Source organism: Columba livia, chromosome Z, assembly GCF_036013475.1.
Source record: "Columba livia isolate bColLiv1 breed racing homer chromosome Z, bColLiv1.pat.W.v2, whole genome shotgun sequence".
In the NCBI taxonomy this organism is placed as follows: domain Eukaryota; kingdom Metazoa; phylum Chordata; class Aves; order Columbiformes; family Columbidae; genus Columba; species Columba livia.
In genome coordinates this window covers 3,768,632-3,781,228 of record NC_088642.1, presented here as the reverse complement: position 1 = coordinate 3,781,228, position 12,597 = coordinate 3,768,632, and the positions used below count along the sequence as shown (strand labels likewise).

Sequence of the window (12,597 nt, the reverse complement as noted above, 5' to 3'; positions counted from 1 at the left end):
AAGGGCCCAGTGGTCTCATGGTCATCCTGCTGTCCCCAGGACCCCCAGGTCCCTTTCCCCTACACTGCTCTCTAATAGGTCATTCCCCAACTTATACTGGAATCCATGGCCTAAAGTACCTTCAGCAGAAGCTAAATTAAATCTGTTTTTTTTCACACTAAAATGTCCTAAAAGCATATTTCCCTCCCTGTCCTCTGTTTCACACCCATCAGTTACAGTATGTCAGCCAGGCAGAAGGTAACTTCCAACAAAGAACAGTAATTTCTCTGGTTGCTCTAACTTGATTCACATTTGACTGCCCATGTCTGTCACACTCAAACCTTATAGAGTAAGTCGTTGAATAACCATGGTGGGTAAAAAGGATTTTCCTCATTTAGGAGGTCACCTCTGAATTGATGAGAGACACTCAGTACCTGACTTCTCCAAGTTTCCATCGTGAATTAACAAGAAAGCAGAGATTTTCTCTCATTTCTTGCTGTATTATTCCCACCTTGCTACTCTCTGTATTAAAGAAGGCATTAATTTCATTGGAGCTCATGTTAGGACATCTTAGATTTGTGCCACAGGAGGGGATCTTTGGATATATCTCTGGCACATGGAGGCAGTGTTGTAAGTCAGCTGAATGTAGAAATTAAATTTTCCTTCTTGATGAGACAGAGCAATGACCTGTTCTAGGATTGAAGACATGTAGCTCATGGTCAACATGAAGGAGAAAGACAGAAGGTAGTGTCAAAGTGAAAGTCAGGAAGATGGCAATAAGACTTTTAGCCTTATTTTTAAATCTGCATCACCAAGATGTAAAATAATGGAATTAAGGTTTCATTTTAGTTAGCTGAATCAAAAAGTTGACCTGTTTTATTTTTCCTCTCCTTATTCTTGTTTTACTCAACTATTTCTAAAATCTATTCCTGAAACAAGTAAACCTTTTTTTTGTTTCCATTTGCAAAAGGTTAAAAAAAAAATACTGAGAGAGAGAGACACAGACACACAAAGCCAAAAAGAAACAGAGAATCCAAGTGGAGAGGTATGTGTTATTGAACAAGTGTTTAATTTATGGAACTTGGCCGGCAGAACAAGAGTTTGAATTGTACTTCAATAAGTGGGACTCTTAGAATAAATGTGGCTTGTAAAGTTGTTTTACAGTCTGCTTTGCTGAGCAGCCAACACCTCATGGAAACCTTTGAAAAACATTCTGTTTAGAAGCGACAGTTTTTATATTTCATATTTTCTCTATTTGTTTTCCTCTCTGGTTTTATAACTGAAACCATATGCAGAAAAACAGGTCTTTTGTGTCTTAAAATATCTACCTGGCCGGACTACTTTTATTATTTAAAAAACAATAAAACGGTTAGCATTTGAAAATTCTTCATCTATTAGGCATTTGGTTCAAACATTAGCATGTCTTTGTTTGATACCACAGTCAGCTACAGATTTCCCAAATGACCTTGCTAGAGTCACTTCGTTGAGATTCATCACCCTTTTCCCTACGTGTATGCGGTGCAGCTGTGTGCATCTGAGCTGTCTGTCTTTCCCATTATAGACAGAAAATGCAACAGAGTTTAGGACATGATTCATCTGTGTGGGATGGGAGGGGATGAATCATACTTTGGATCCATATATTGACCAGCTCTTCAGTGGAAGTCAAGGCAAACTGCTCAGATATAGGCATTCAAACTGGAGAAACCCACAGTTAGCTACCTAAGCCCCATTTTAACCTCTCTGTACCACTAACAGGATGAGACAGACCCCTTGGGAAGGAAAACCATTCCAAGAATGATGTATGGCCAACTGGGTGAATTGCCAATAGATGATAATGATGAGTCTATGTTGACCATAGAGACTGCCAAAACTATAAGTTTTTCAGTGGTTAAAGGGAGTCAAAAGGAACCCTTCTCCACAAACATCATTGAGGAGATCCAAGGCAAACCCTCCTTCATGATCATATACGCATAGGCACACATTCCACATACAAATGGTATCAGCACAGCTTCTGTGCAAAACACTGGGAGAATCCATTAAATAAACTATGTGCCTGCATTTGGCAGACTGGGAGATATTGCGACATATTAAAGTGTCACTTTGGAGAAAAGCAAAATATTGCATTACATACAGACTAGGAGAAGAAGACACAGAAAGAATCCAAGATAACACCATAAAATACAAGTATCTAAATAAGCATGTAAGAGTCATATTTTGCCCCATAAGTTAAACTATCCTGATTACTAACTATTGTGTGGTGGTTGTGTTTGTACAGATATGACAGAGCTGCTCTGGAACATGGCTTCATTTGATGCCTGTGATAGGAAACAAGTTTACTTGAGCATTTTTTCCCTTTTGTGTGGATTGTTTTGTTGGTTGTTTTTTTCTTTTTTTTTTCTACTTTAAAGATCTGTGGTAAAGCATTTTGATACAATTGGATTGCATACAACCTCAATGACTATTCTGAAATGCCTTGTTTTGTTCATTTGGTGTTTTGTGTCACAGGTTGATCCCTGGTAGAGCTTTGCTTGGCAAAGTCATTACAAACTCAGCCAAGTACTCTGTCACCATCCCAAAGTTTTGCCCTCTAGCTGCTCACTATATTTCTTTTCTATTTCTTTTTGGTTTATTATGAGGCCAACGTGCTTTTCTTTTGAAGGGCCTTGTGAGACCACATCCCTTGAGGTCAGTTGTTTTCCGATCACTCCTATGTCGAAGAACAGGAAATTGCAGAGGGCATTTCTGAGCTGAGACAGCTTGACTTCCATCTGAAATGATAGTGGAAGAAAGGGGGGACCTGTATTGCCTTGTGGTTTTTGTTTTGTCTATTTATTCATGAGGCCACCAGAGCACTGCAGGCTGTGTGAAGGTGCTACACTGGGAACATCTTTTCCAGCAACACACACCAAAGAAAATCCTAGTGCTTACTCTGGGAGGCTTAAAAATACAAGACTCTGTTCTTTTTTATTATTCGGGCACCACAGTACAAAGGAGAATATATTAAGTTACTGGAGAGTGTCCAGAGGAGGCCTCGAAGTTGGTAAAGGGTTTGGAGGGAAGTATAAGGAGCAGCTAAAGTCACTTGGTTTGTTCAGCCTGGAGAAGAGGAGACTGAGAGCAGACCTAATCATGGTTACAGCTTCATCACAAGGGGAGGAGGAGGGGCAGGAATCGAACTCTTCTCTTTAGTGACCAATGACAGAACACAAGGGAACGGCAGGAAGATGTGCCAGGGGAGGGTTAGGTTGGACATTAGGAAAAGGTTCTTCACCCAGAGGTAGCGGACACTGAACAGGCTCCCCAGGGAGGTGTCACAGCCCCAAGACCAACAGTGTTCAAGAAGAGACTGGACAACGTCCTCAGACACATGGTGTGAACTCTGGGGTGTCCTGTGCAGGGACAGGAGCTGGACTTAATGATCCTCGTGGGTCCCTTCCAACTCAGGACATTCTACGATTCTATGAGCAAGCACATGTAGGTCCAGAGATGAGCCCTAACCAACAGACTGCAGTCTGAAAAATTTTCGTAAGAAGCAGGACAGCTCATCACCACAGATGAAGCAGTGTTTACTGACAAAAAGGCCCTTTTCTCGAGGAATTCCCCATCAGCCCTAGTTGTGCCATAAGTGATTCAGGCACTCATTAGCCCTAATTAGTTAACTGTTCAAATGATTTCTTTGTTATTCACAGAGCCTGTACCACTGACCGAAAGCTTATTGACTGGCAGGTGCTCACTGCAAAGAAATAGTGTTTTTCCAGGCTGACGTTCCTTCAGGGATCACTGTACCCATCATAGACCCCTCCTCTAGCTGTTGTAGCGCCTTGAGCTCCTCTGCTGTAAACCCGCATAATTAGTCACGGTGGCAGTATAGATAATTTCAGCATCCCAATATCTCTTTTTTGCACTACTCTTTCCCCCAAAATATCAGTAATTCTTCAGTCATCTCCTCTAGTCACGTCCCAGGTTGCCTTCCCATCTGAAGTCAGTGAGTGTGCTCCCTTCCAAGCAGAGATTTAGTTTGCTTCTGAGACAGCAAACAGGAATCCTAGGAAGAGACTGTAATTTCTTTTTCTCTTAGCCCCAGAGCTTTGATGCCCTTCTTGATGCAGATTACAGGCCTGTTACAGATGGCTCAGGGATTTAAAGCACTAGCCTGGGACCCCAGATCCCACTTCCATAAACTTCAAGGTTGACCTTGGCAAAACCCTCTTAGGCTGGAATTTCTCTTGCCTGAAAATAGCCCTTTAGAAGCTCAGCAACCAGGCTCCCTCTGCAGCTGGTGAAAAGAGAAAGAGAGACACCCTTTTTTTCACATCTTAGGCAGGTATGTAAAAAAAGGGACATGAATCACCCTCTGGAGACACAAGCCTCTCTCTGTATTGACTGCAAAGGGCTCTCACATTACTTCTTTGCACTTAACCCCTAACAGTTAAATGATGTGAGCAAGGACAAGAATTTTAAAAATATACAGCTCCCACATCTGAATTTCAGAGGGAATTGAGCAGTGCAGTCATGTAAATACAGGCTTTAGAAGCTCTGCAATGATGTTTCTGCTTTGTAAATCCCAAAAGTAATTTTTCCTGGTGAGGTTTAAAATGAGCATGAGATTTTCAGGTGCTATGAAGACATAGACACAACCACTCGGTATTTATCCTCCCTCCTGGCAACAACTGCACTCTGTTGCTGGTGGAGAAAATTGCTCACAGCAAAGGGGCCAGTAACCTTTCTTTACTGATGCTTCCCCAAGACTCCATGATCCTAAGAGATGCTCCAGTCTCCTTTATGTGGATCCACTACAGTTGCCTGAGGCCAACTCCACTCATGAAACTCTCTGGAGACTTCTTCTAGAAAGACCATGACCAAACAAAAAAAAATAGGAAACACTGAATTTCATTCTCTGATACCAGCCGCACTTCCTAAACGTGAATGTTAAGCCCTGAAGGGAAAGCATCCTCTATGACATCCAAGTGCTAGCCTGGCTTTGCTCTGGAGTCTCTTCTCTGCTCGTGCTGTTGACTGCAGACTCTGTGTCTTTCCCCAAAATACATCAGGTGTTTCACTGGAACAAGGCTGAGCTGTTAATGGGAAGAACAGGAACTTTCAGAGAGCAGTTCTGAGCTGAGATGGGTTGATTTCTGTTTGAAGATGCTCAAAGCTACACTGACTACCAGGAAGCCCAGGGCAATGATGCATCTTACACAGCCTGGGTCTATGGGATTAATTCAGGCACAAATACCTGTTTTTTCCAGTAGGACTTGGCCTTTTCCTCACTCACAGTAAAAATTCACAATATATGGCAGCTTCAAATTCCATCAGCTTAAAGCACGCATAGGAGGAGAAAGGAAACTCCTGCCCACTGTTCTCTACATCAGTGTCCCACTGGCTAGCCACAAGAAACTAGTCAAAAATAACAGTCACCATGGCTGTCTCGAGCTGAAACCAGGGACTGGACCCAGCTTCTGGCCAGAATCAGATTACAAATAAATTTTTAAAAAAAGAGGGACAATAAGCCTGCTCTCTTCTTTTGCTCCTTGCTTGTTCTTCACCAAGTGCAGTTGGGCACAACCTTGGAACATCTTTGCACACAACCCCATAAGACACTTGTGAGTAATGTTTTATGGGCACCTACTCCTTGCACAACCCCATCCAGTCTTCCAGACTGTTCAATACCTTCTGTACCCCTTCTCCCCCTTAGTAGAATCAAACTGAATCATAGAATTATTTAGGTTTGAAAAGACCTTTATAGTCATCAAATTCATTACCTCACACTGCCAAGCCCACCACTAAGCTCTGTCTCTAAGCACCAAGTCAACTCATCCGTTCAACCCCTCCAGGGATGGTGACTCCACCACTGCCCAGGGCAGCCTGTTCCAATGCCCAACAGCCCTTTCTGGGAAGAAATTGTTCCCAAGATCCAACCTCAGCCTCCCCTGGTGCAACTTGAGGCTGTCTCCTCTCATTCTGTCACTTGTTCCTGGGGAGCAGAGCCCGACCCCCCCTGGCTCCAACCTCCTTTCAGGCAGTTCAGAGAGTGAGAAGATCTCCCTTCAGCCTCCTGTTTTCCAGGTTGAACCCCCACAGGCCCCCTAGCCACTCCTCAGTGCTCATGGGTGTTGTTTAGCTTTCGTTTTTAGTGTGACACATAACAGCATCACTTGCCCATACATCCAGCCCTGGACAGACGCTGGCAGGTGAAGGTCACCACAAACTGATGCTGCGGCAGGGATGAGCTGCCGGCAGAGAGAGCCAAAGCACCGGACAATGAGTGATGCACAACACAATTGCAGGGCTGCACTTAGCATTGTGCTGCCAGGGCTGAGTGGAAAACATTCTTAAACACTCAAGGACCCTCTTATTGTGGTATTCAGAGCTACAGACCCACCTGTCAGTGCTCAACCCTGCAAAACAGTCTTCACTCCAGCCAGGCATCCCTTCGCCGCCTGTCCTGCTGGTGAAGGCTTTAACACTGACAGCCAGACTGCTTGAGCTACTAAAAAACAGGCTCCTACCAGAAGGTGGTGCCCATATTCCACGAAACAAGGGGCAAGCCCTCGACAACACGGTCCGCGTTTGGGCAACACCTAGAAACCTGGCCACACTTCTCCAAAATCATTAGAGCAAAACCACAGACCAGCCAATGCCAAACTCCCCGAAAAAGCAGAGTGGAATTTTTGCAGGTGTAACCAGCAGTGTAACTCACTGGGGTTTACATCTTAATGGACATTTTAATGAACAGAGTCCTACAACTCCAATAAGGAGTTCATTAAGTCCATATCCTCCCTGGATATTCATTTATTAACTAAAGAGCACACAGTCCTGAACCAAGGTGCTTATCTTTTTCTAAAACCACACATGGATGCTGACTTCTGTGCAATACTTTGATGCTACCCCAATTTGTTCTTGGTGGTCTATCAAAGGTGGATGTGGAATCAGAAGCATAGAAAGGCCATAGATTTGCTGTGTTATATAAATGCTCAAGCTCAAAACATCAAAAAGGATACAGGCTTCAGTGTCTGATCTGATATTTTCTTGTCTCATGCTGTTTGCTACTGTACTTGCAATTTGAATTACTTCACTCCAGTTTGCTGCTGGCCAAACATCCGCAGGTTTCTTCCTTGGTAGTTGCAAGTACATGTGGCTACCACTCCATTACCTGGCAAAGGTTATGTCCCTTGTCCAACCAGCAGCTGGTCACATCAGGAGATAGAGTAAGGGGGGTATGTTGCAGTGCACCTATATCAGGTCCCTCTTTGTCCCCGCAGCTCAATGCAACAGCTTCCATGACAGCAGTGGGTCATCTGCCATTCGTTCCCCAGAGGAGACACTACTGCCTCAGCCACCAGCACACACCACTCTCAGCAGTGGTTCGGGCAGGTCCCTTCTCCATCAAACACCCCATATTTGAAAAAGGATATCACCATGGGGCTCCAAAGTACAGCAGAATGTTGCCATGGTATGACCCAAGAGATTTTCTAACGCATGGACTTTGTGATTTACAGTTACCCCTCTTCACCACCCAAAAGAGATGGATCTTGGAGAGGTCATTGTGGCTGAACATCCCGGAGAGAGGGAGTTGTACACGGAGCAGCAGCCAAGAGCCCAGGACCTGCTGGGGAGAAGTGGAAATCAGATCCACCGTGTCTTCGGGTACCTCGCAGGAGAAATGAAAGAATATGGAGAGTGGATTAAAAGTAAGCAGAGGGACGTGTTTGGGGCTCTCTGACCAGGAAGAGCTAGCTGGGAATGTCTATTTTGTCAACAGAACTTCCAGTGCTTGGGAAGGAGTAGAGAGGCCATTTCATCCTCGGAGGCAGAACAGAGGCGGTGGGGTCCAAGCTCACTGCAAACTTCTGGCCTCTTAACCCAAATCATATTCTTCTCAGGAAGGTGATCTCACTGCATCCTCTTGCCATTACCATAACTGCAGGCACAATTTAGCACAGGCAGAAGACGTCTTTTACACTTAATCAGTTATGTGACATTAGCATCAAGTTCCTTATAGCGGTGCCCAGAATCATGCATCAGGGCTGGGGATTTAGTCGTGTTTTTAAGTGCTTTGGATCAGCAACCATCTCCTCGTCTGTGTGTGTGGGCTGATGAAGGGGACTTGACTCCTGATTGTGTGGGCAAAGGCTCTTGTATTACCAGCCTTGGGGGAGCAACAAGCACTGTGGCTGTCATGTTGCTATAAAATACAAAGCAAGCACTGATCTCAAAGTTTTACTGTCCAGACAGGAACAATACATGAGCAGATGGTCCGCGTTACTCAGAATTATTAGGGATTTCGGGCTTTGCGAGGCTCTGTAAGACTGTGGGTCCTCTGTCAAGGCTACATTCATTAGCAGTACAACTCCAGGCACAGGAGAGAAATAAGAGCCAGCCATGTACAGCCAGTTTGTGCAGTGCCTATTGTTGGTGGAGGACGTGGGCTGAGATGCCTCCAGGCAGGGAGGTCAGCAGGCTGGTAGTGTGGTCCCCAGACACAGGGGATCATCTTCTCCTGCTTTCTCTTTGCTTTTTTGGTCCATGCTTGGTAGACAGCTTTTCTTACTCAATGTCCTGAAAAGCTCTGACCACTGCCCATCAGTTATATTTGAATACTTACAGTTAATACTTGTGTCTAAAACCAAGAGTATTGCTGATATGTTTCATAGCTCAACACCAAACATTAGTAATGATTATTCCAGAAAAGTCTGTTTTCCTCTGAGAAGTTCACTCTTCCCTGGTTGTAACTGCCTGGCTCCCCAACAACACACAGCCTGAGGGATGCTTGTGAAGCCATCCCTCACCTTGTGCTCCAGCCTCTTGGGAGGGGTCTCCCAGGGATGCTGAAGAGATGCAGATTGGTACTTGGCTCTTCAGAGATCCTTTATTTAAGCTACTCGCATCACAAAGCAAAACGTAACCTTAATTCAATATGCAGTAGAAGAATCAGCAGCAAGCGTTATTGCAGTGCTACAAGACCATTCTCTGCCCATGGAGACCATCAGGAGCACTTTACATGGATGCCCTTAGACAGGCTGCCCTCAGCCCCATGCACATCCCTGCACTCAGCCAAGATTGGTGCCCCTTTGCTCTATCTGGGTTCAATAGTCTTCTATAAACAGCAAAGGCTCTTTTTCCTTTGGAAGTAGCTCTTATAGTCCAAGTTGTAATAATCATTCTCTTAATTTAGGTTATTCAGTTCCTAAAGTACGTTTTTAGACACCTGTGACAGTCTGACCTCATCTCCTATCCACAGTATACCTTCATGTTCTGGGTCTATAAAATGGCAAAAGAATTTCCTTTTCATAGCTCTCTATCCACATACAAACTAGTTTCAGTTTCTGCATAAGTCCCTCTGTGCATCTGAATTGTACATCAAAAATGGACTACCTTCTCATTAAATTCATACTGGAATATTAAGCAACTTGCCATGCAAGAAAGACTACTCTTTAACCACCATAAATAAACTACTTTTTTATTAATCCCTCCATGAACTTTATAGCAGTGTCCCGTCCATCCCTATTAGACTTTTGAGTGCCAGGTGCAAAATATGCTTAGACAGCAATAAATCAGAGAGTGGTTTTACTGTCCCATTGACACATCATTTCTATTCCATGTCCTGAAAATAACTGTAGAGATGAGTGTGCTTTGAGGGAATCCTGCTGAAATGATGCTTGATCACCAGCATTTTTATTTCATGTCCTACAGATAAGCCCCTAATGTTTCAGCTGGTGGACTGGATCTTGAGAGGGACCTCTCAGGTGCTGTTTGTCAACAACCCTCTCAGTGGGCTGATCATTTTAGTGGGGCTTTTCATCCAGAACCCTTGGTGGATGCTCACAGGCTGTACTGGAACAACTGTGTCAACATTAACTGCATTGGCCCTCAGTCAGGACAGGTAGGTGGTACCTTGTGTTTGGGAACTTAATAGAAACGGATCATTATGGTGTCAGGAACCTGCTTATGGGTGACAGCCCCACATTTGTGTATGATAGATGCAGCAGACTGTTTTCCTTAAGGATGGTTTATAAGAAGTAAGGTGAGGACAGAGCTGTGGTCCAGGAAGAACTGGCTTGTCCCATGGTTGGCTGTCTTTGTGAGAGCAGTTGCCTCTCTCTTATAACCATTGTCACAACCATGTAGGTCCTTCGGGTCACAAGGAGCCCCCTGGACTATCATCACTCAACAGCCTCCAAACTCTTCCCCTCCACACAAGCAATGCAATGCAATACGGAAGCAACTTCATTGCTTTTTTGTCCCTTCTCTACACTCCCTTCACCACAAGAGCACCTATAAATTGCATTTTGGGGTGTCCCTTTGACAGGCCAACTTCAGCGCATGTTGCTACCTTGCAATCTTTCCTTTCCATCACAGATCAGCCATTGCAGCTGGGCTGCACGGCTATAACGGGATCTTGGTGGGACTGCTCATGGCCGTTTACTCTGACAAAGGGGATTACTACTGGTGGCTTCTTCCTCCTGTGGCAATTATATCGATGTCCTGGTAAGTGTCACTTCTCTTCCTAGGGACAATTCTCAGAGGACGAGGAGTCCTGCTATATACAGCTTAAACACATTGGAAGTTCCATGGTGCCAGGAGTAGAATCATAGAATCACAGGATGGTTTGGGTTGAAAGTGATCTTCCCAGCTCCCCCAGTGCCACCCCTGCCATGAGCAGGGACATCTTCACCAGCTCAGGTTGCTCAGAGCCCCGTCCAGCCTGGCCTGGGATGTCTCCAGGGATGGTTCATCCACCACCTCTCTGGCCAACCTGGGACATGCTCTCACCACCCTCAGGGACAACAATTTCTTCCTCATGTCCAGCCTGAATCTCTCTCCTTCAGTTTAAAACCATCACCCCTTGTCCTATTGCAACAGACCCTGCTCAAAAGTCTGTCCCCATCTTTCTCACAGGCCCCTTTGAAGTATGGGAAGGTCACAATAAGGTCTCCCAAGTTTGTCTTCTGCAGCTGAACACCCCAACTCTCTCAGGCTGTCCTCCCAGCAGAGCTGTTCCAGCCTCGGATCATTTCTGTGGCTCCTCTGGCCCCTCTCCAGCAGGTCCATGTGTGTCCTGTGCTGAGGACCCAGACCTGGACCAGCACTACAGGGGGTTCTTACCAGAGCAGAAGGAGAGACTCACCTCCCTCAGCCTGCTGCCCACGCTGCAGTGCCCTACACCAGCACCTCCAGCCATGGTGACATTGGAAAGTGGTATTCATTGATGCACAGGGCTTGTAAGACACATTAGTGGGAGGTCAAGTGCACAGAAAATGCTGATTATAGCACATGGGCAAAGCAACCCACTTCAGTGCTCTGCAAATGTCCCTCATCAGCGGGAGACATTCAGGGTAGATGTCATGATGCCCAGCACCACAGTGGTTCTTCCTCACCCAGGCGCTGAACCAACGCTACACTCTGCCTTGGGCTGAATTAAATCTTTTCCCTCTCAGACACGCAACCAGACATGAGTAAAATGAATTCCCTCAAGTAACCCTGAATGCCAGACAGTGTCCTGTCAGGATTAAATTTACCATTCCTAAATGTGGACTCTAACAGCACTGCAGAATCTGTTTAACAGCCTTAACTGAAATTAATTCAAGAGTCACACTTTAATCACTGTTAGAGATAAGATACAGGTCGTTATTGAATTTCACTGCTTTTAAAATCAGATTTTTTTAATGTATTTTATTTCTTTAGTCACTCTCAGCAAAGGTCATTTTGTAACAACCTCACAAAACCCAGGACATGTTGCAGGAATGTTCAGTTTGACTTGTCTGCCAGAATTCCTTGAGGCTTTTTATTCAAACTTCTCTTCATTCTTTCAGTTCACAAGACTTGAGAGTAGAGCTGAAACATTTTGAAATTAGACATTTCGGTGATTTTTTCAACTGTTACTTTGAATTTCAGCCTTAGAAGTCAGCATTTCTTTAATTGTTTCCTCTTTTCCTGACAAGATATATAACTGACAGAAGCTTTGTATTTCAGCACAGAAATCAGAACGCTATTTTCACTGAAGTGCTGATTTTTCTCCCACAGCTACAAGCAAGGAAATCTGTAAACTACTCTGGGAACCAAATATTTCATAAAAGAATAGGCTTCATTTGAGATTATACAGGGAGAACAAAGCATTTTTTTCCACTGATAGTATCTACACAACAGGACACAAGATGTTGCTTTTGAAATGCCAAATAATTTGGGTGGGTTTTTTATTAGAAACAGCTTAATGACTTTCTAGGACTGAAAGGCTGCTTCTTTTGAAATTCAAGTCTTTAAAGTGAATTTTTGTAAACTGTGCAATGTCCACTGTTTCTTGGACATTGACCATAAGAGCTGCTCAGCTCACTCAGGAAAGCTTGGCTGCTTGGCTGGAAGAAGCAAAACATAGTCTATTGCCATAAAGGATGGGACCTGTCCTTTCTCTTCCACATCCTTTCTGGGCCTCATAAAAAAAAAAAACATCTTGCCAATATGCTGCCACAAAGCCATTAATGCAGGACAACCACTTTACAGTCTGGAAATCTCCTGAGGAAAACAGATCTGGTGAAGTTTACATCCTGGATTCTAAAGCCAGGAACTTTGGGAACCGTCCTGGTGTCTCAAGATTTGCATGCTTTTAACTGTTCATTCTGT

General features: G+C 44.4%; 1 protein-coding gene across 1 annotated transcript in view; it reads left to right on the top strand.

The window, feature by feature from the left end:
- The window catches only part of LOC102086582 (urea transporter 2), a 296,512-nt gene that overhangs the window by 276,632 nt on the left and 7,283 nt on the right, over window positions 1–12,597 (top strand). Inside the window, exons 3-5 of the mRNA XM_021284879.2 lie at window positions 7,479–7,670; window positions 9,673–9,862; window positions 10,339–10,467. Coding sequence (XP_021140554.2) covers window positions 7,505–7,670; window positions 9,673–9,862; window positions 10,339–10,467 — 485 coding nt within the window. The 5' untranslated portion in view covers window positions 7,479–7,504. The remainder of the gene's footprint in view (window positions 1–7,478; window positions 7,671–9,672; window positions 9,863–10,338; window positions 10,468–12,597) is intronic.